Source organism: Gobius niger (assembly GCF_951799975.1).
Source record: "Gobius niger genome assembly, chromosome: 20".
Taxonomy (NCBI): Eukaryota; Metazoa; Chordata; class Actinopteri; order Gobiiformes; family Gobiidae; genus Gobius; species Gobius niger.
In genome coordinates, this window is record NC_136871.1 from 8213236 (window position 1) to 8230332 (window position 17097).

General features: G+C 41.1%; 1 protein-coding gene across 2 annotated transcripts in view; it reads right to left on the bottom strand.

Annotated features, from left to right (window-relative positions):
• tox2 (TOX high mobility group box family member 2) overlaps positions 1 to 17097 on the bottom strand; it is a 206171-nt gene that overhangs the window by 85100 nt on the left and 103974 nt on the right. For both annotated transcript variants that reach the window (XM_079579282.1, XM_079579283.1), the window contains exon 3: positions 15873 to 15932. In XM_079579282.1, coding sequence (XP_079435408.1) covers positions 15873 to 15932 — 60 coding nt within the window. The remainder of the gene's footprint in view (positions 1 to 15872; positions 15933 to 17097) is intronic.

Here is a 17097-nt window from a genome sequence, read left to right on the forward strand (position 1 = left end):
GAATAACTGTGTGTTTCCTTTAGGCTATTTTAGACCGCACCACTTACTTTTAAAACTTATTTTTTCATCAAGCTGTGAGCAGTAAGCAGAAAAATAAATATAATACAAAGTTTGTTGCCCTGGGCTTTGTCATGATACATTTGAACTCAAAGCTTTTATGAGCTGCGGCTTAACCAGGTTTGTATGAAAAATGATATCACAACTTTTCTCTTAGCTATGGAAGGAAGTCGACACATGGATCAATGTCGGCTCGGGGCTTTTCCACACCATAAAGATAAAACATCAATAATGGATTAAATGTCTTTGCTAATGAATCCTGGCTCTTTCAACCTTATGCAAGATAAGAGAGAGACAATATTCAGCATAAAATCCGGAAAGGCTCAAGTCATGCGTTTATCAGTGATATATTATTATGAATTTGCAAGTGTGCTCTCAGTGGACAAACCCGAGCTTCTCATTTTATCGCCCAGTACCTTAAAGTTGTTTACTCTTAAAGGCCATGACCACAATTTCTCCCAATCTATTTCAAGACAGCAATAGAGCAAGGACATTAAATTCCACTAACCACAATGCATTCTTTGAGAGAAAGATGATTTATAGCATTAATACCAGAAATAAAGTCAAGTTGCAAGATGTTTAAAGGGACATTTGCCCATTTAGAATACATTACCTCTAATTCCTCATTTACGAAATGCTCGCCTCAAACAAGTGTGAACGGCTGGAGGTTGGAACAGACGTCTTTCTGCCATCATTGTAAATTATTGGTGGAAATATTTGTGCTACTTGGGTCATGCTGTAAGGCCATACCATCTCAGTATTACAGTTATAACCTTGATTCAATCATCAATACATAGGCTAATCGCAATGCATTCGCTAGTGCTAACGCAGCTAGTGCTAACATCCACAACAACTTATAAATACTCTGCAAATTGTCTTTCCAAACAATAATGATGTTTCAGCAGGTACAGACCCTAGTGTAAGTATTTATTATAAGCTGCTGTGGATGTTAGCATTAGCCACGTTAGCACTAGCCAAATTAGCAGATGTGTTGCGATTAGCCTATTTATTTATTTGTTTATTATGGAATCAAGGTGATGGTGTGGCCTTACAGCATGACCCAATAAGCTAATTGAGATGCTTTAATACTGTGATTCCCCGTTCTCGCAAATTCTTCTACAGTTCTGGCTCATTTACAATGATGTGAGACATCTGTCTGTCCCAACGTCCAGCCGTTCACACTTGTTAGAGGCTAGCTGCGCATGTGTAAAGTGAACACATATTCCAGAAACGAGGAATGGTTGCTTATTCTTGCTTCCTGGTTTGGGTTTCGTTCCAGGGGCGGATCTAGAGGCACGGGGCAGCTGCCACCCCAGTCATCAACCTGGCACTTTATAAATGCTTTCTTTCAAGCACTAAAAAATTGCCTTGCGATCAAGCAAAACCCTCCAATAAAAATTCTACATTGCAAAATGTGTTGCCCCCCCAGAAATGATCCCTGACTCTGCTTACCACCCCGTGATTTTTTTTCCTAGATCTGCCCCTGGTTGGTTCAAGTTTATGGCATTTGAAGCCTACCCCTTGGAGCAGACTGCGTTCCTGATTGTATAATTCTTAAAAGTTCAGAATGTGGATTTTCTAAAACACATTTTGACAATTGAAGCAATTAAACAAAACACTTGGATTATACCGCCTCGGCCCCCCAGCTAGACACATCAAAAAGTATGACTAAGGTGAGAGGTCACCTACAAACATACAGTATAAAGACATGCCATTAGATGTGATCATCTGGGGCAACCGCTGATGGCTAAGTCCTTGGACAAATACACAAGTATATAGTGCCATGTCAGATGAGCATTTCCAACAGAAGGGCTTTTAATGGGGCAGGAGAGTGTGGGGGTTGGACGGGGGGGAGTTTCCGAATGAAAGGCCAGAAGGGGAGAGCAGTGAGAGAGGGAGAGATTGCTGCCACAACAAATATGCCTGCACATCTTTTTGCTTTGTCTCCGCGCTCTGCTTCGTCAGCGAACGGCTATAGAAATATTTTGGCAGGCTGCGCTTTGTTTTCATTTTCACAAAAGATGGAGAGAGAGAGAGAGAGAGAGAGAGAGAGAGGCAGCGAGAGAGCGAGGGGAGAGGGGGATGGGCGAAGGAGAGAGAGGTGGGCAAAGGTAATGAGACGGTGTCACAGAGATCGTTTTATGCTGTTTGTACATCTGAGGATTCATTTGACTTCCAGAACGTTCACCATTTTAACCTTGAATTTAGCGAGAAAATATACAATTTTATATCCTTACAATTTCATGCATTATCCATTCACTCTCCACACTTGTCAGTAAGGGTGGGAATTTATATGTTTTGATTGATATTAATTCCATTGATCATTTCTCTTATCGATATGGTTCTTCTTATCAATTCCAAATAACAAAAATAGGCTTTGTTAATTCTGTAGTTTTACAATCCAACAGAGCAAATAAATTGTTTTTTCTTGAGGCCAATTTATTGCCCAATTATTAGCGACTTCCTGTGTTGAAAATGACACGTAGAGGAGGAGTTACATCGAACATCTAAACAGGTTGTCAATGATTTTCTCACCCATCTCTCTCTTCCTCTGTTTTTACAAATGAGGGTCGAAGGCCATCCTTATCAGCTCCTCAGCGCCGTAGTTTCTGAATGATACCGTGCGACCTGAGCAGAAACTCATTCATCAGAACATGCAGCGTGGATCCTGAAACACCTAAAAGACTTTCATTTGTGATGATGTAAAAGTGGTGCGTGGATCTGCAGTGGTGGATCTGCAGCTGCACCGGCCTGCAGGTTTACAATATAAAGGGGCATCTTTAATGTAGCACCAATGGCTGCTCTGCTTTGTGACAACGACACTAGGGGCCACCATTGCTGTAGTACCTCCATATAGGCGCTAGTCTCCCATTGGAATGCATTGCGCTTTAGAAACGTTAAAAACAACGCTAAAGCCTGGTTTCTAATTTTCTTAAACTTTCTACAGCTAGATACTTGCTCCTGTGATAACGCTGGGTTAGTTACAATTAAACTGTCGGACTGTTAGCATTGGAGCTGCGCGAACTACACGTCACGCAAGGGCCGAGTCTACAGTGAAGATCCCGCCCTTATGTCCTTTTTAGGAACATGTTTCATCAGAGCTGGGTAGGAGGAGCCTGTAAATCCGCCATGATTTCCCTTTCAAAACGGTTATTATGGTAAACGGGGAGGAGTGAGCATAAGCTGTCTATTAATTCTACAGTCTGTGTTTTCAATCAATCTTCCCCACTCAAAATGCCAGCCCACACTCCGATATATTAAATGTCAAAAAGAAATGTTCATGAGGTTCGAGTTTTAAAGTCTTTTGTCACCAAAGCAAGAGAGGAAATTGCGGCCTCTGCTTATTTTAAGTCATTCTACAATGTAATGTGGGGTGCATGGATGTAAGGCCGTGGATTGTTTTCTACGTATTTTCCTATTTTTTTTAATCAAAATCATTATTTATTGAGGATGTTCTATTGAGTCAACACTTTATAATGTTGAAATGTGGACATTTAACTGGATCGTTTACAAACTGGTTGAATAGAGTCTAGCTTACTGCCTGCCACTATGAGTTTTAATGAAGAAAAAAGGAAGTTATTACATCACTAAAGGAGATTATCGTAAGGAGCAGCCTGATTCTAATCTAAACATCAGGAGGAAGCTGTAAATCAGGCTAATGCTAACATGCATAATTCAGACCAGCCCGACCAGCGGACCCCAGAACGGCGGACTTTACCGAGCCTTTAATCAGTGCACCGATCCGACGATACTGTCTCCTCCAATCTGCTCGCTTCCTGTCAGTCATACATGACCGACCCGGACCAATCGGACAGGGAGGAGGGCCCAGACTGATCGGCTGGGCTTTGGGTCGCAGCCGAACTGCAAAAATCAGTCAAGAAAACTGCAGAGGTGGAAGGGGTCTTTAATCTGCGGCATGGCGAGACCAGGTGATAGATTTGTCAAAGGTTGGACATAAGAGACTCAGGGATCATGTTCTGTAGCGGCTCATCAGAAACATATGGCTGAAGGATGACGGTGTTGTGGGTGGATGTTTCTTGCTTTTCTCTCTCGATTGAATAACGCTGTTTCTGATATAGTAAGACATGGTAAGCACAAAGGACTGGGACTGCTATGGCAAAAAAAGATGTGTTCACTTTTTTTATGACTGATGTGAATAGAAAATGTGTTCAAAGAGCAAAAATGTGCCTAAGACTGTTTTAACCTCTTACCCCTCACCTGAGCCAAGTTCAATTTCTCCAGTTAGGCTTTACCCAAACCTAAAAGCTCCCCGACAGTGTAAAGCCTCATTTGAAAGAGACTTACAAAAGTGATTGCGTTTTCATTCAAATTTTCATCACTATTATCTTTTTGCGGTTCATTTGGGGGGTAAAAGGTTAAGGAAAAAGTTGTGTCATGATTATGCAATTGACCTTTCGCAAAAGCCCCGCCCCCTTAGCCAGTCTGTGCTAGCTCCGTCAAGAATTGGTGTTTATCACGCATCATATTGGGGGAGACCCATAAATCCCACCACTTGAACAGATTTTTCCCCTCCGCCATCAGACTCATGAACAACAAAACAAGTCTCTAGAGCTTAGTTACAGACTCATAGATGTGATCTGCACTTGCACTGTGTGGTGTGTCCAAACTGAGATCCGCTGCTATCGCCCTATCACTTTACATCACTTCATACACCTACACATCTGTAAATACAATCCCGCTGTTGTTCAATGTCAAATTATTGTTGTCACTTTTCATTTTATCGTATTTATTTAATATTCTTAATGTATGCCCCATAGCCTTATAGTTTTAGCTTATTTTTTTATCTTCATGTTGTGTTATATGTTTTATGTTGCACATTTTCACCGAGAAAAATTCCTAGTTTGTGAACCTGTTCTCAAACCACGGCAATAAAACCTATTCTGATTCTGAGAAGTGTGTGAAAGTGACTCTTTTTGGAGCAAAACCAGAGCAATATCCTCAAGATTGAGGCAAAATGGGTTGCAATGTGCAAATTCGCAAACTATTAGGCTAACTATTAACTAGTGCACCAGTGCGCCGGGAAATATGCCTGGTATCAAACCCACGATCTTGTAGCTGTGAATCAAGAGAGCTAACCACTCAGCCACCCAAATAATGTTGCTTCTTACAGTTCCCATAGAGAGAGCTGAACTCTCTGCCTTCCCCCTTTATGCTTCCACCTTTACAATCTGCGTTTCACTCCAGCCTCCATTGAACTCTTGTTTTTTGAGCTCTATAGTGTCTCAACATTTCTGTATCTACGCTGCTTTAAAAAAATAATAATTGTAAAAAGTGCAAACTTGGCATTTGAGGTTAAAGCGTGATTCAACCTTCAGTGTAGCCGGTGGTTGGCGATCAGGAGTTACCTACTGTGGGAATAGCCAGCTGTGTGTGTGTCCAAAGGTCATGAGGAAAGAAATCGAGACTCCTTCTGACCGTCTTTCTGTGAGAATGTTATATACAGATCAAACTGTGAGCGAGTGGCACGTACTGTACATCATAATGGAGCGTCTAAAGTTTCCCACTTCGAAAAGCACATGTTTTTCTGCACTGCCGTTAAACACTTGGACATGCAAAACTCTGTCATTACCACTAGAAGCTTTCCGTACCTGTCATTTACTCAAAGGGGAAGGAGGCCAATGCAGTTAAAGTGAGTATAAAATGCAAAAACACACCACTTTGTCGCCACCGTATTGGAACAAACTCTTTCCGCTCAGCAATCCATGACATTTCATCGCTAACTGTGCTTCCATGTCGATGCATAAAGTTAGGGAGGAATTTTTTATTTATTTTTTGTCCGATTACAATTTTTCCGACGAGTTTCGCAATTAGATTTGTGGTTTATGTTTTCAAATCAAGATTCGGTTCACAGTGCGCGTTTTGAAACACGTCCAAGTGCATTAACATTTGAGAGAAGACTCGGCGTGAAAGGGTTAGCCATTTTCACGCCGAATGAGACTACGGATATTTTGTTGTTTTCGCAGGATTATGTTACTTATATGATTTGCTAATATCAACAAATTGAGACTTGATCTCGGTTACTCTTGCAGCTCTACATGGAATTACGTTTTTTTTTTATCGGCTGGGCTTGGTAAACTGGCGCGGGTTCACTTACACACTGTGCATGCTAAAACCACATGCAGCGCCTTGGCAGCGGAGTCACTACAGCAGAGAGAGAGAGAGAGAGAGAGTCAGCCAATCAATAAAACCTTGTTACGCTAATTGCTAGATCATAATCTCCATTGCTACTTCTGCTGAATATCCAAACAGTCACTCCATTAGCCCAATTATTCCCCTGCGCAGTTTCAACATCTTTCTTTCTCCCCGCACTACTTCAATTCACTGCGCTTTTTCCCCCCTGACGTATTCCTCTCAAACAGCAGTTCTGCTAAATGAATTCATAAGTCAGGGAGTGAGACTTCAAAGTGTTGCATTGTCAAGGTAAAGTGCTGATGAAGTACACGTAGTTTTTTTTTTTTTTTTCACTTTTCGTTGCGGGCATCGCCACAGTGGTATCTTTGATCACATCCAAGACTAATTTTGCGGCATTAGCATGAGAAATACCACTTATGAGTCAAGGTCTACGAGCACCTTTGTCATGCTAAAAATATGGTGCAGCTTATTCAGGTACAGGACTTTCAGCAGGGCAGGCATTTTCAGAACATAACAATGTGTGCTAAACGTTGCCTTGAGGAGTATCGCCACCAAGGCTTGTCAGTAACCGTGATTTACATTCTAACCGTGTAGTAATGTCAGTTTCCCTCCTTTTGCACTCAAAATGCCACCTCACAAGTCACACAGAGAAATATGAAACCCCTCTGTATATCAACTCTTTTCTCTGATGGTCATGTTAAAAGTTTCCAAAGTTTACTTTTTGCACTCGTGGTCTGGTCACCGGGTATTTGCTAGACACATTATTGTAAGTTACATCACAGAAAGGCTAAGGTGTGTAACTAACAGCTTATATAGAGCATGATTTAGGACCATTAAATCTGCCAAAGAGGAGCCTAAAAGCTCTATGCCTTATTTAAAGCAGAAGTGTAGTAACTCATGCCCCTAGAGGCCATAAGCGCCACTGCAGGTGTCGTAGCATGTTGTGTTTTTTTTTTTACTCATTAATTGTCCGTGAGAGTAAATACTACGCTGACAGAAAAGACAAAGGGTGAGAGGGATATTGTACATCCAATAACTACTCATAATAAATACTGTTTAAGTGGTGCTAGCCCACAGATAGCTTTGCCTGTTAGCCTGTTAGCTTCTTCTTCGTGATTCCATTAGTGTGTATTTGTGGCTCCGACCTGGAGGCAGGGAAAGTTGCAATTGTAGTTTTCTGGCCAGAGACACCAGGGGGAGATGAAATACCCTCCAATCATCCCATGAACCCTTGTATTACCCCAGAGGGACTACGGAAAGGCTGTATTAAGGTAAACAAGTTACTTAGCTTTAAACATTTTAGTTCCTTTTGGACCCCTTAGCCTTGTTATTATCCCTAGTACAGCTTGAGACAATGTATGTATCTCGGAAAACCTCTAGGACGTAGACACTTATGGTATTAGAAGAACGCCAGTAGGGGGCAGCACCCTCCATTTGCTGCAGAAGTGATAAAGAGAAAAGAGCTGTTTCAAAGCTAAAGCTAAAACCAAACAATCCAAGGAAGAAAGCGTGTTCATGGACATGATCAGAAAAAGCCTGTTTGAAACTTCTATTGCACACATGATCGTGTTTATGAGAAATCGCAATAATAAAGTTTATCCGCAAGATGTCAGCGTTCACACAGAATGAAGCAGCTCTGAAGCTTTGAACCTTTAGCGACACTTTTGCAAGAAAGGCGTCGAAGAGTCACACAGCTTCACTCGCCCATCACTACTGAAAATATACCACTACTCCAGGTCGATGATGACTTGGAGGAGGGGAACATAAAAAGCATTCTGATTTTCCTTGGCCCAAACAATAAAGTTCATTTTAACCCTGAGACTGTGCATAGCTGTGCCCTTTTCATTCAGCAAAAAAATCTCAAAGAAATCAGCCATAACATGCATCTTTGGCCCAAGTCGGTGTCCACGGGGGCGGCGTGAGAGCTTGTTGATGCCACAATCAGGGTCGCTGAACTTGCCATTGAATCAGTAACACTTTGTCAGTTCGCTGCGGGGGGAGTGAGCGAGAGGGAGAGAGAAGTCATTGGCGATGCTCATGGGAACATTGATATGACACCGGCACTGACCCTGCGACTCCACAAAAGATTATGCAAACCTCTCCACGATCTGGTGTATTTGAAGACAGAAAACTGACTTCAGAACGCCGGACTTAGGCACGGGGATTAGAAATGAAAGATCAAGGTGAATTAACAAGAGAAAAGGAGAAAGATTTGTTGTTTATGTCACGCCTCCCAGTCTAGTCCAGCCTATGTTTCAATCATTTACATACATTTTTCTATATTTTAAACATTTCCTAACACATGATCTTCAGTGTGCATCTCTCTCCATCCCTGAGCCACAATAAATAGAACAATTACACACAGCGATGTTATTGAAAGACAGCGCAGCACTATAAAGAAAAAACTTTGGTGCAGTTTTTGGAGGTAGAACGGCTGACCCAAATGCATTTAAATGTAAGGGGGGTGAGAGGGGGAGTGAGGGAGAGAGAGTGAGATACAGAGAGAGAGAAATAAAACAAGATATTAAAACAGCAGCACAGAAATGTGAGCTTTAGGCGAAGTGATTTGTTTTTGTCCAAACTGCAATAAAGTGGGAACAGAAGCCCGATTGTAAAGTGTACAGCAGCAAAAATAAAAATAGTTAATAAAAATTACCCCCGCAGCCATCATACTTCACTGCAACTTTTACTAGAGGTTTGTTTTATGTCTGCGTTCGCACACAACTGAAGCGTAAACAGTCTTTCTTAAAAGTATTCAAACAACAAAAAGAACCAATGTTAAAGTTTTCGTATGGTGATTATTTTATCCGTATGCAGACCCACTTTCATCTAAGTATTTTACATGCTTTATGGTCTGCCTTTGAACTATCTGCTATGGGGCAACCCCTCAGAAGCAGTGGGTGATAGTGCGGCATCTGAAAGTTTGGAGTGTCTAGCTGAAGGAAGAGCCTACCAGATTGTTGGAATGAAACGACAGGCCACACCAGGAATCAAACTCTGGACCTTTTTTCATGAGTTAAGAGCACACGCCACTTCTCTGGTGCCTCCACTTTGTTCATTGGCTCAATGATTTATTGTAATTATTCCAAAAACTGGATAACAGCTATACCATTCTTTAAAGAGACTAGATGCAAGTTGGCCATTTTATGCTCACTACTGCCACCTCAGGTCATACATGTAGCTGCAGCTTCTATATTAAGCTCGTGAATGACGGCAATTCGGACCTGAAGTAACAACTTTTTGACAGTGAAGGATTTTAGAGGCAGTTGTGGTGAACAGGTCTGGGCTCATTGTACACATTAGGACATGTGAGAGAGGAAAACATGTAATTTTAACATTTTTAAATCCTGTATAGTCACTTTAAGCTACAGTAATATAACAATTAGGATTTCAAAACAAAAATATTTTTAAGTGCTGCGCAAACATTCAGCGGGAACCATATGTTAACATACACTTTTTTTTTCACTGTCTGAAATGAAACCAGACTCTTATTTTTATTTTTTATGTCAATTAGAATTTTATAAATTATTTCTATTTGCCAAATGCCAGAAGAATGAGACATAGAATTTTCTATATCATTTTGTATTACACAATTATTCTTTAATTTTGCTGAAAGATTGCACCCAGTTTTTATAGGTTGGACATTTGTTGTGATTTCACTTCCTTATTGGGCACTGACAGGAAGTGACATAGACAGAGGTGAACAATTTTCAACCGCTGCCGTGCCAACCAAGTTATAAGAAATGTGTGAGTCAGAATCCTATGGAACTATCCCTCTACCTTTGTCAGTATAACTAAAAAAAATGAATAAAAAATACTTTTCCTCCCATCTTTTCCTCACTACATTAGAACAAGGTAATGTGCAAACAAGTCACAGTAAAATCAAGGTGTTATGTGTACAATGAATAAAAAACACAAATCAACTAAGAACAGAACATCAGTATATATTCTGATATTCTGAGATAACATGAGATTGATTATATAACTTTTCTGATAAATAAGTGAGTGACAAGTCCTCAAAATGGCTTCCATGACAGGAAACAGTGAAGAGGCTGAAACCCATTGATTCACGACGTGCAAAAGTAAGAGAAGCAAGTTACTCCTTAAACAAGAATCTTAACATTGACTTTTAATCGCTAACATTGCACAAAGCACTAGCAAACGATACTCATGCTTTTGACTCCCCCACCCACGTAAGCCGTTAAATAATAACCGAAGTACACCGCTGAAGCTATATCACAGTGTGTACATATAGCTGTCAGAGTGCGCGTCCATCCCGCAGCCCTCCCTGATCCCAGCTGTCAGCGAGCGGAGAGGCTAAACTTGGCCAAGCGGAGAACAGAGCAAGGCACATGTCAAAAAATGAGGATTGTGAGTAAACAAAGTGCAACAGAAAATCTTTCCCATCACTATATTTCACGCTACTCTCTCCTTCACTGTCTCCTACACCCCTTGCTTCTTTGATCTCCGCCGATCCCCTCCATCCGTGCCACATTTGCTGTTTTTCGTTCGACTCTTGGAATCAAAAACTCAGCAGACATCAGCACAAGTTGTAATCAGCCAATGGAGGATTCAGTCAATGGAAATGTTGTATAAAGGCATGGCTATAGCTTTTTGAAGGCCTTTTGAATGAGTATAAAATATAAATAAGAGCCAGTATACATGCATTTCCAATGACATCACGCATAGTTACGGCGGCCATTTTGAACATCAAAGTAGCGAACAGTTAAAACACGCCCCCATAGACGCACGTTTATGTGATACAACCAGCAAATGTACAGACGTAGCAGCTACAGCAGGTTTTACTAAAGATCTGCTTCATTCCTCAGACTAAATTAACACATCAAAGATGTGATTTTTACAGTTTGTCATGTCAACGGAGTCTCAGTGTTTAAGCTGCTCAAGATGTTAGCATGCTACTGGATAGCAAATCAACTGTCAATGGCTTCAACATGATAAACACATGTGTGGCTCACATCTATGAACACTAAGGAAATACTACAGTAACAGCTCTGAACTCTGTCACATGTTGTAGTCAAGGTTTGGAGTCCGGTTCAGAGCTTTCTGTTGGAGAGGTCAGAGGTGAGCTGTTGAAGCTAAATGCTAACCGGTAGCATGCTAGCATCCTAAATACTGACTTACTGGTTTCTTCACATAACACGTGTCTGGGGCCGCCTTCTTGAGCAATGATTACGAGTAAATAAAAATGCCACTGTCAATCAGTTGTCTTTCATTTTCATCCTGAGTAGAGATATTGTTACATGTTGTAGTACTGCATAATGCTACTTCGGTATTAAAAATGGCCACCACAACAACAAAAGTCACATGACTGAAAGGCATATCAGCTTTTAATGTTGATTTCGAATTTCAACACAATCCTCAACACAATCAATCCAGTCCAGTCAATAATATCTCTTTTACTATATGTCTGTGTGAGCTCTCATTCGTACAGGAGTTGTCCATCTTCAATGAAGGTATTCAAATCGTCTTCTGTACTGGTGGTACAGAAGACCACCAGTATTACTTAAGAGCAGCAGGTACTTTTCACTGTTAGATCTTATCCTATTTAAACCTCTTCTGACATGCTCCAGCTCCACAAAAAAAAAAAAAAAGTCTCCCTCCTCATGACATACAGTATGTGTCAGGGCTCATTCAGTAAGCTGCATAAATCACGGACAAGGCGTACTATGTTACACTCTGGGCCGGGCGCCACATTTCGACAAACGAGAGCGCATTAGGAAATTAAGCAAACGACAGTAGTCTTCTCGGGGTCGGTGCTAATAATTGCAACGGACAAGGACGGAATCCCCTTTTCCCCCTCAGAGCATGTCACAGTGGCTTACTCCCAAACTGTACGACTTCCCCCCCTGTCCAAACTCAAGCATATGGTCCTCCAGTTGTCGGGACCAGCTGTGCTACAGACTGCAGCCTGGTAGCAGTGTGGTGTGTGAGAGCGAGAGGGAGAAAGAGCGTACTCGCGGAGAAGGGAGAGTGTAAGTGAGAGTAAGAGCGAATAAGCGAGTGGTGATGAGAAAACACTTGTGAGAGAAAGAGCAATCTCAGTTTTACAAAAAAGGCAGACAGGGAGAGAAGGTGGAGGGATTGAGAGACAGCACGTCCAAAAGGAAGAGACAAGTAGCAAAGACAAAAGGTGAGATTGTGATCGTGAGAGTAAAGGCTCATTTAGGCTCCGCTGTCGTATGCAAACAGATCCGTGCGTTCCAGTAGTTGCCGTCACTGCGTTTATGTTTCCACACGAGGTTAAGGAATGATGGCGGGTTATGATGCTTCACTTGTTGAGCTGTGTGCAGTCGCTCCCCCAGTGGTTAGCATGTAAGTCCGTGCTTTATTTGTCATTATGCATTTGTACAACAAAATTGTGTGGATCAGATGCTCTGTGGAATGGCCTTCCTCTGTCGCTACGTATAGCCGATTCTGTTGATTCTTTTAAAAAGCAGCTGAAGACGTGGCTGTTCGGGTGAGCTTTGAGTTGACATGGCAGTAAACTGTTTCTATGTAGATTGATTGTATCTGTAGAAGGTGCCATATAAATAAAGTTTCTTCTTCTTCTTCTGTTAGTCCCGAGCTGCTGCTATTATGAGCAACCCTGACCAGCATGTTTTTGGAGGTATAGAAGAAACTGGGTTTGTCCTTGTTTCAGAGCGTGGTGTCCCGCACTGGTCAGCTCCACCACCTCCTCCTTCCTCCTGCACAGCTCCCTCCACGCCTCCTCCTCTCGCTCCTTCTCATCTTCATCTTGGTCCTCCTCATCCTTCTCCCCTGTCTCTGACAACATTCTTCACCTGAGGGTCACCGGTGAAACTCCACCTTACAGTTGAGCCAGGACTCAGTGAATATAAAAACACAAAAAACAGCCTTTCACCATCTCCTTAGCAGACAAACATAATCCATCTTATTCTCCAGTGAACGTCCACTAGCCAGAACAATAAAAGGGAGGGAAGGCTTGTGTGGCTGAGCTGTGAGTCTTGCCCGGATACCTCTTCGTTTGCTGCTCGTTTCATGTAGCGCCTCTTGTGACGCCACAACTGTGCTGCAGGTGTGAGGAGGCTCTTGGTGCCTCGTCAGTGTTTCAGAAGAAGACATTTGTGGATTTATAGGCCCAAAATGCTCCTTCGCTATGACTCCCACACACTCTGGAGGGAGGAGAGTCTGAAGCAGCGGACGGAGGCAGGCACAAGACTAACGGAACGAGTATCCGAATGCGCTTCGAAAGCACAACATAAACAATGTAACTTTCAGGGTTCCTTTTGTCGGACACTGGGGTTAGCGATGTTGAAATCTTTACTTTTATATGTTTCAGCCGCCATCTGCAGGCCGTCATCAGAAGTATCACCGGCGTTCGATGAGGTGTCACTTATCAGCTGCTCTTACTTCCGAGGCCCGGCCCGTCTGATAAGTGACACGTCACCGCACGCCACCAATACTTCTGATGACGGCCTGCAGATAGATACAGACGGCATCTCTGGAATCACCCATATATGGTCATGTTTGAAAACAGTTAAGGGGGAAAACAATTTTGAAAAAATCTAAACTTTCTCTAGTTATTCAAAAACTTCTTTAACAAATGCTGAATTATGAATATAGTTTTCTATGAAATAAAGATACAAAGACACGGCAGAAAATGGCTAAAAAGAGTGAAATGTGTTTCCCAAAAGATTCTATTTTCCCCCTCGGCGAAGCCATGCCCCTCCTATGACGAGATGCCGTCTATGGCGGATGAAACATGTAAAGGTTAAGATTTCAACATCTCTAACCCTAGTGTCTGACAAAATGAACCCTGAAAGTTATACTTTAACACAAGTAGACACGTTTTGAAGTTCACAACATAAACGAGCCTGAGGGAGTGAGGAGCAGTGTTAATTTTGAAAACATATTTTTATTTGGTTTTAGTCTTAGTCTTTTGACGAAAACGTAATTCGATTTTAGTCTAGTTTTAGTCAAAAAAATATCTTCAATTTTAGTCTAGTTTTAGTCGACTAAAATTGCAAGTAAATTTAGTCGACTAAGTTTAGGACTAATTTAGTCGACTTTGCATTGATAATATTCATTCTAATCATATTTAATCTTGTTCCTCTGCTTCATGGAGCAGCTCCACATGAACAAAGCTCAGAGCTGATCCTTTAGCAGAGGATTTACATGATATGAGGCTCTTTCAAACTGTCAATAGAAGTTTGGATGATTTTAGTCTCTCCCTTTCATTCTTATTTTAGTCGACTAAAATATCTGGACATTTTAGTCATAGTTTTAGTCTCATGAGAAACTTTTAATTTAGTTTTAGTCGTCAAAAATAACACTTTGACGAAAATTAAGACTTAATATTTTAGTCGACGAAATGAACACTGGTGAGGAGGAAACAAAAAAAACACGAAAGAGTGAAAACAAAAGTAAAAACAAAAGAAACAAAGGAGAGAGTTAAAGTTGTACTATATGGACTGGATTAGTCAAGTCAAAGGGAAGATAAAGATAAATCTCAATATACAAAAAGACAGTCAGATAAGGAAGGGAAATGAGATGTGAAGGGAGAAAAAGAACACACACAATTAGGGGTGTTCATAATTAATTGGTTAATCGATTAATCACCATCATGGGCTTAATGGATTAAAGGAAACACTATCTAATTGCTCATTATGCAAGTTATTTTTAGGGATATACAAGTCCACAGTTAATCATTTAAGAAGAACACGTAATCTTTACATCAAATGTAACGTAAAATGATGCCAAGCAGTTAATCGAAACAGACCAATTAGGTGATTGAAGAAATTGAACAAATGTACATCCCTACGTCCAATATATGCAGGGAAGAAAAAAAAAATGGAGTCAGACAGACAGCGAGTCAGAGAGAGGGAAGGAGGAGGACAGAGAGCATCTCGAATGTATGAAAAAGAGAGAGACAGAGAGAGCACTTCCGAACCACGCGACTTAATAAAACCTTTGCAAAGAGGTCTGTCAAAAGAGGTGCTTTCTGCTCGGCTGAAAATGATGTGGACTCGAATGATTGCTTTAAATGGAATAAAGTCATTTGGAGTTTTGGGAGATGGCAAAGTTTACTCCACGGTTGACACTACAGCCTTTTAAATAAATGCTTCACTTCCGTCCGGGCTTATGCCGCTCTTTAGGTGCATTTGAGTTTGAGTTTTGAAAATGTGAGGTGAACTAACAACGGCACTTAATGCATTTTAGTGCATGTTGAACTCCGTTGCCGGGACAAATTAAAGTGCACTGGGTTGTTTGCTGCGGGGAAAAAAAAAAAGGACTTATCCTGAAGGGTTAAACGCATTCGAGCAGAAATAAAGCAGTAAGTATAGTCCAAACAAACATATTTAAGTGAAAGAGAAAATGGAATAAACTGACTTTTTTGTATTGAGGAAATGGTCAAGTTTGAGAAGATGACCTTTAAGAGATGAAAGCTGGTTTACCATTTGAAAATGAATGAAAGAAAATCCATTTGAATGCATATGACTTTGAGACATGGCGCAACTTTTTCAGGTTTCAATAGGTCATCAACAGTTTTTTTGTAGGGTTTGTGTTTGTTTTTTCCATCTCTTAAACATCCATTTCGAAAAGCTTCGCTGAGCGCTTTTCTTTTGTTTTTCCCCACACAGAAGAACAGCGGCCAACAAGTGTTTGAGAATCTGCTTTACCTGATTCGGCGGGAGGAACTCGTGGCTGTTTTCATTCATGTACATGTTCTCTCCGTCGAACTGTCGAGAGAGAGAAAACGAGAAAAAAAAAAGACACAGCGTTAGGCGGCTCGGCAAAGAGACGGGGGGGGGGGGGAGCTGAAAACCGACTCGGCAGTGGAAGGTGTCTGGGCCTAATCACTGTTAGTCCTCGGCGATCGGCCCCGATAGACTCCGGTGGCTAATAGTGTAATCACAGTTCATTAAAGAGACACGTGTAATTAGGCGGTGTCAGGAGGCAGAGTAAGTCACAGCACTGCCTCCAGACTCGCACAGTAACACGTGCAGAAAGTGAGTCTTCAGAGAGAGGAGAGAGCGAGAGAGAGACACAGGGAGAAGGATCTTTGCACTAACGGGAGCTGGATTAGTTCGTCAGGTGTCCATTGAAAGAGCTTTGCATAATAACTACACAAAGAGCCTAGGGGAGTGATGATGGGAGTGATGATGAGAGGCTGAGAGGCGGACGGTTGAGCTGCTGCAGCGCCAAACTACGGGGTTAAAAATGAGAGGCCTGGGTCATTACTAGGGCTGGGACAATACATTGTTTTGCAATATATCACAATACACCTTGGGTTGTCACAATAAATACAATATCAACATATCATTCCATAAATAAGAGATAAACATAAATGCATTTTGGGCTCAATATTTATCGTCCTTCTTTGCATTTTCTTTTTTTTTTTTGTGATCAATTTTTTTTATTGAAGTGTTACATTACATTGGCATTTTGCACTTTTTTACATGTGTTACACATTTCTTTTTTACCCACATCCCCATTTCCCTTATGATGGACAGAGAGGCTCAAAACTGCGTAAAAAGCAGTCCCCCAAAAATGGAAAAAAATAAAAAATAGACAAATAAATGAAAAATAAAAATAAAATAAAACAGAAAATAAAACAGAAAATAAAACAGAAAATAAAACAAAAAATAAAACCCTGTCCAGGTTGACATATATAAGTGAAGCAAAATGTACAGTTGAGCAATACAAGGTGCTAATTTCCTCCGTCAAAGACATCCACAGAAATAGCAGTATACATATGGCTATGTACAATACATCGAACAATTCACATAGTACATATAATTATGTAATAAACTTTCTTTCAACACATAGTACATCAATCATCATTGCATTTTCCTCCAATGTTTTCTTTGTAAAAGTTCGATTTTTAAAGGTACACTGTGTAAC